A 6000-nucleotide genomic window follows, 5' to 3' on the forward strand; every position below is an offset into this window, starting at 1 on the left:
TCAGTACTTGTCACACGTTTTAATTTCGGTAGAGCCCACATGCTTTTGGCGTTTTGACACCTGATAAAAGGAATGCAGAGCATGAAATGACATTGGCTTCTGAGTCACTTCTCATTATTTCCACAATAGCTTTGAAATAGCTCACTCATCCGGTATGAAGTGAATCTTGTCGTTGGTGTTTGTTTGGATTTTTTTAATTCATCTGTGATTAAGGGTGTATTCACACCAGCTTTGATTAGTCCACTTTAATCAGACTCTTAATTTGTTTGTCAAGAAAGTCTGATTGATTTGGGCAGTGTGAATGAGGATTTGAATTCCAAAACGGAGTAAAAAAGCGAACTCTGATCCGCCTAAAAACTTCTGTCTTGGTCTGGCTGAAGTGAAATCTGGAGACAGGCGGAATGGGTTTTTAAGTTAGTTTGGATCGTTTGACACATTTCAGTGTGAATGCGAACCACAGCAGCCGAAAATGTAACAAATGCTGCAATTTTGGTCCCAAATCGGAGCAAGTCTACCGGACTATCGGGTGTGAAAACACAGTAAGACTTAAATCCAGTGTTGTCTGGTATTTTAAAAACTTTCCTTTTCATTGTTGTTCGATTCATTGAATTTTTTAATTCCAATAATTTTTTTTGCCAAATATTCACTCTAATGAAGAGACAAAATATAGAAATTGATAATACATCGGCTAAAGAAACGTTCCTAGTATTTTTACCAATGACGTTCTAAAGAACCTGAACCAGAGGACTTTCATCAATTGCCTTTGCAGGCTAAAATAGCAATAACTTGTTATTCCTAAATTCAATCATTCGCTCTTCGTTTTCCGGTCTTACCTTGAGTTCGTCATGTCCGTTTGACCTCCCTGACTCTTCTCCAGTCCGAGTTTTGTGAAAATCCCCACCAGCACCATGATGGCCACCACCCCACAGATAATGTAAACGATCATATGGGTCCGATCCCGATCCGGTTCCTGGTGGACCTCCGTGACGGGCAACCCCGGTTTCCCGGTGTTGGCCCAAACGGGTGTGTCGTAGTTGGAACAGGAGGTCTGGTCCAGACTGTGGACTCTGAACTGGCAGCAGAAGCGGTAGAAGCAGGAACCACAACAAAACAGGTAGATGCCTGCGTTGCAGTTAAATGGCGGGTCCCATTGGCCCATGACGTCATAGTACCCCCAGCAGCGGTTCCCACTGGTTGAATCTGTCTGTAGCTCTGGGTCCGGCGTCGGTGTTGTCAGTGCCGCCTCTGGTAACACAGACGAATCTGTGCTCTGGTTGTTGGAAGAGACCTGCGCTGACACTTGTCCTGACGGGCAAGAGCTCAGTCCACTCAGGGTGGTCAGGCCCAGTAACATGGCCAGTGAAAAGTTCAACATGAGCAAACACATTGGAGCGGCCATGATGGACTTACTGCAGAGTCCTGCAGAGTCTCAGTTCGGACAAGGACCGGTAATAGAAGACCAAAAAGCTCCTGCAGTTGAACAAACAACAAAAAACAATTAAATATTTATTTTTAAAGAGATCAGATTAGTATGTTGACAATTAAAGAGATTTGCATTGTACACAATCAGAACAGAGTATTACATGAACGAGAAAATGATTACACAGATTTAGTCCTAAGGTTCTTTACAGCCCTTCATATGGCATTTATTAACTAAAACGAGCGATGGGATAACGACTGGATAAAAATAACCTAATGCATTTGATCTTCCAACCAACTTGTGAATGCGCCATATCTAAACCCTGCTAGATCGTGCTAAGCTCAACACTCTTTGGTGTGGAAGTCGGCGTTGAGGAAAGAAAATTCAGCCATCTTCCACAGAACTGTTTCAAATCAGCTGAGGTCTGATATGCGGTATTAATACCAATTGGTGCATATTTTTAAGGATACAATGATTAGACTGGAAGTACTTTGCTACGAGCTAGCAGTCTGAGTTATGCCTAACTATGGCTCTTTGCCCAAAGTTTGAGTTGGAGTTAGTCGGAACGGATTGAGACAAACTACAGTTGAAGTTGTGTCATTTCTGAATGAATTTGATATCGGCAAAAATTGGAGCTAGAAAGACGAACTGACCCGAATTTAGTTTGTTCACAGAAGTTAAAGTTGTGTGTTATTTATGTTTTGGCACTTATCAACACCCCCGTAGACACAGACTTACATTGACTGGCCGACAGTGAATCCATGACATGTTATTGAGCTTGTCAGCATGTTTATTTACCAAAGTTAATGATTAAAAAAACAAAGCAGAAATCACCTTTTACAAAGCCATTCGAGTCTCCAGCAGACAGCAGAGGCGGTTGTAGACAAATCCAAACCCTCGGGGAGGAGGATCCAGTTTAGGAGGATGTATTACCTATGAATGAACTTGCCACCGGCATTTTCAGTAATGAACTCCCCCCCCACAGAGTGGGGTGAATAATCCGTGAAACGTGAGAACTGTAGGCTCCCAACGGTGCTGGCAGGCAAAGCGAATCCAAACTTGCAGCTAGCGAAGGTTTCCACATGGAAGGGCTTTCACTCCAAAGATAGACTCATATCCCTGAGTGGATGACACCTCAGCACTGAAGTTAAATCGGTTCAGGCGTCCAGAAAGGGTAAAAAAAAAAATGCAAAAATGAAATAACTCCACCACAGGTCTTAACTGGCGTCCATCATCCTGCTGCTCTCAATGTCACAGTTGAAAGGGAGCTTTTTTTATTTTCGCGGTGGCCATGTTTTTGGCGCCAATGTAGTCCACTTTGGTAGATGTTACTCTCTCTCCCCCCCCCTACCCCACCCCCTCCTCTGTCTGACGTCTTTATTAACTGATGCTGCTTTTCTATTTTCAGCCACAGAGCCCAACAGGTATCAGCAGCTGTGAAGTATCTTTTTGGCGGATCGGTCCAGGCTCGAGTCCTTATGGTGATCGGCGTCCAAAAGGGCACCTGAGGCTTGTTATCTCTCACTCGTGCACGTCCATACTTCCCCACTCACGCATCCACACACAGAGCTCAACCCCCTGATGACAGGACACTGACAGTGTCAGAGTCTGGAGCTTTTTGGGTGGCACACACACACATGCACACACACAAACACGCAGGAGAAGTCCAATGGTTTTTGGAGCCCTCCTCTCCTCGGATCCAGGGGTCTCTGACAGACCCAGGACTCCACTCTTGGCTTTCAGCTGACTCAGCTCTGCACAGGTGCACAGGTGATGAGAGAGGGGCAAGAGAGTAAGCAGGGCTCTTGTACTGAAGCTATCGTCTCGACTTCTTGGATCTGCTCCATGAACGGAAGAAAAGATTGACGGGTTAAAATCATCCGTTCGCAGTGGATCATGGCTTCTTCTTCTTCTTCAGTGGTTTTGTTTTCCCTCTCCTCTCACTTTTTATTTTCATCACATGCTCTTATCCCAATCATCCCTCCATCACATCCTTCCTTTGATGTTTCCATCTCTTTCCCTGGGAAGACTTTTTTTGTTGTTGTTGGTCTGTTTGTTTGTTGTTGTTTTGCTTTGTTTTGTTTTGTGCCGCTGCTGGAGGAGATATCACCGTGGGGTCAGGGATCCCTCGGACTGCCCTCTGCACTTTCAGCAGAGCGCCTGGCAGGAGCCTGGCTGGAACAAAGCGAGCCCAGCCCGAGCGGACGACAGAGACGAGTGGAGATGCGGCAGCCGACGGCAGCGTGGCACCAAGGGGAGATTAAAAAAAAAAAAAAAAAAGATGAAAAATAAAACATGAAATCAAAATATCCCGTTTTCAGAAGAAGCCCATATGGAAATGCAGGACACAGAAGAGCAGAAGCGCTTTTAAGACAATCTCGCATCGACTACTCAGTTTCCAGTTTTATAATTGTTCTATTTTTCCCTCCATTTTCACCCCCCTATTGGAGGAGGGGACAAGAAAACAACAACAACAAAGGTTTAACATGCAACAGTTTTAAGCAAAACGCTGCATATTATGTCCCATTCTTTTTTTCTTTTTTCCTTTTTTAACCTTTTTGATGTCAATTCAGTCGATGTCCAGCTGCAGCTTCTTTGAAAACAGGCATAATTTGATATATATGTATAGGAATTTTATATATATATCATATGTATGTGTTTTCACTGGTGCTCTGCTTGTGGGATGCTCCAAACAGAAGTGTGAGGCGCTTACAAAAGCAATTTTTTTTGTTGTTCTTTTTTTTTTTTTTTTTTTTTTTGCTTTATTCCATCCTCTCCCTTTTTTGTCGTGTCGCTTCCTCCTCGGGCGTGTAATCAATCCGTTAAATCCTCGGTCCGCTCGGAGCGTCCGCGTCCCGTCCGCTGGCGATGCTCGCGCTCCCGCCGCTCCGTGGCAGGACTGGCCGTCAGTATCTCACGCAATCGCTCCGGTTCTCTCCCTGCTCCCTGCCTCCGAGTCCCTCCTCCCTCTCCGGCTCACTCCTGCCCTCCCTCATGGTTTCTCTCTCCTTGCACTCACACGCATTCGGTCGTTCGAGCGAGTGCCTTTTGTGCATAAACGAGCCCGTCTCTGGCTTGTTGACTCTCCCTTTTCACTCTCTTCCTCTCTTGCTCATTATATGTCACAGGCACCTCCTTTTTCCCCCACGCTACTTAGTTGCATTAGGGGTGGAAAGAGAGCTCCAAATGTTCAAATATTAACATTTTTTTCCGATCAAAATCGAATAATTTTTAAAAATAAATTAAACCCTATCTCGTTGCCATGTCTGTTAGCCGGCTTGTAGCCGTTAGCCGGCTAACGGCTTGTAGCCAGCTACCGTTGTAGGCTAACGGCCAGTTTGTAGCCGTTAGCCGGCGAGCTTGTAGCCGTTAGCCGGCTACCCCCAAGTAACTTTTCCGATTTTATCTGTTTGTGTCAGACTTTATGGAGTGCAACATAACATAAAATGTCTCCCACAGAAAATGTTACTGGCTGTGCGTCAAATCACACCCAATTTTCAGACAGTTCGTAAACAGTTGACTCTACAATATCTTCAAAAAGTTAAAATACTAGCTCTTCTGTATATCACGGCTGTTGGGTTCGTCTGGAGACAAGGGCGCACATATTCTTATAAACTAACCTGCTTGTTTGTTCCGTTATTATTGGTAGTTTATTTATCTAAGTGTCTAACCAAAAGGGCCAACTGAGAGAAACAGAAATTTAGTGAACATGTAAAATATGTTGGAAAGTAAGAAAATTCACGAAGGTTCTCCTTGTGGGCATGAAATGACCCAGAACCGACACTTTGCTAACGGTTAGCCGCTACCAATACAGTTCATCATCTGCCCCTATTGGTTCAACTTTTTATTGGTCAATTGGCTAAAATTCTACACTTGGCATTTAATCTTGAGGAGAAAGCTTCAAGATGCTAGTTTTTGGTCTTGAGAGCCAATTCTTGTTAGAGTAATAACATGAAACTAATAATAATAATATAAAAAAGAAAGGTTTAATACACAGGCTTGATTTAGAAAGGAAGAAGTCCTGGAGCTTCTTTGTCTTGCAGCTGCGAAATAAACGCTGCGGCCAACATTAGCCGCTAATAACGCTGAAGTTAGCATCTGCTTTAAGCTTCCTGTCAGCGCAAAACTGAACGTTTAATTCACTCAAAAAAAATTATTCAGATTCTTAATTTATCAAAAACTAATGTTTCATTTCGTTCCAGAGAACACAGAATTGAGTGTTTAGAGAAGTGCACAAACACATCTATTTAAAAAAAGAAAACATGAATTACATATTCTTTTGAACTCGGATGTGTGAAACATTTATCCATTGTGGGGGGAAAAAAACCACAAACTCAGCATTGCGTATCGTCGTGTTCTGCCCCTGCTGTTCAGTGTTTGATTATAGATTCAGTCCATGGACCGTTTTTTTCCCCCCTCGCAGTATCTTGCTCGTCTCCATTTACTTCTCGCTCATCCCACATTCCGGTCCGTTTGTTGCAGAGCGACTCCATTTTCCCTCCCTTTGATTTTACATTTCTCCCGTATGCGACTGTCAGTTTGACATATAAGAACATCGGTGCTGACTGAGCGTCAGGTCA

At 43.8% G+C, this 6000-nt stretch overlaps 1 protein-coding gene across 4 annotated transcripts in view; it reads right to left on the minus strand.

The window, feature by feature from the left end:
* Positions 1-4771, minus strand: part of LOC129363100 (protein shisa-8) — a 281634-nt gene extending 276863 nt beyond the window's left edge. For all 4 annotated transcript variants that reach the window (XR_008606295.1, XR_008606293.1, XR_008606294.1 and 1 more), the window contains exons 1-2: positions 2255-4771; positions 834-1470 (exon numbers count right to left, since the gene is read on the minus strand). Coding sequence is in view for 1 of the 4 variants with exons in the window: in XM_055034954.1 (XP_054890929.1) it covers positions 834-1399 (566 nt within the window). In the remaining 3 variants the exon portion in view is untranslated. The remainder of the gene's footprint in view (positions 1-833; positions 1471-2254) is intronic.
* Positions 4772-6000: the final 1229 nt, after the last annotated feature.

Source organism: Poeciliopsis prolifica, unplaced genomic scaffold (assembly GCF_027474105.1).
Source record: "Poeciliopsis prolifica strain line A6 unplaced genomic scaffold, Auburn_PproV2 SCAFFOLD010, whole genome shotgun sequence".
Taxonomy (NCBI): domain Eukaryota; kingdom Metazoa; phylum Chordata; class Actinopteri; order Cyprinodontiformes; family Poeciliidae; genus Poeciliopsis; species Poeciliopsis prolifica.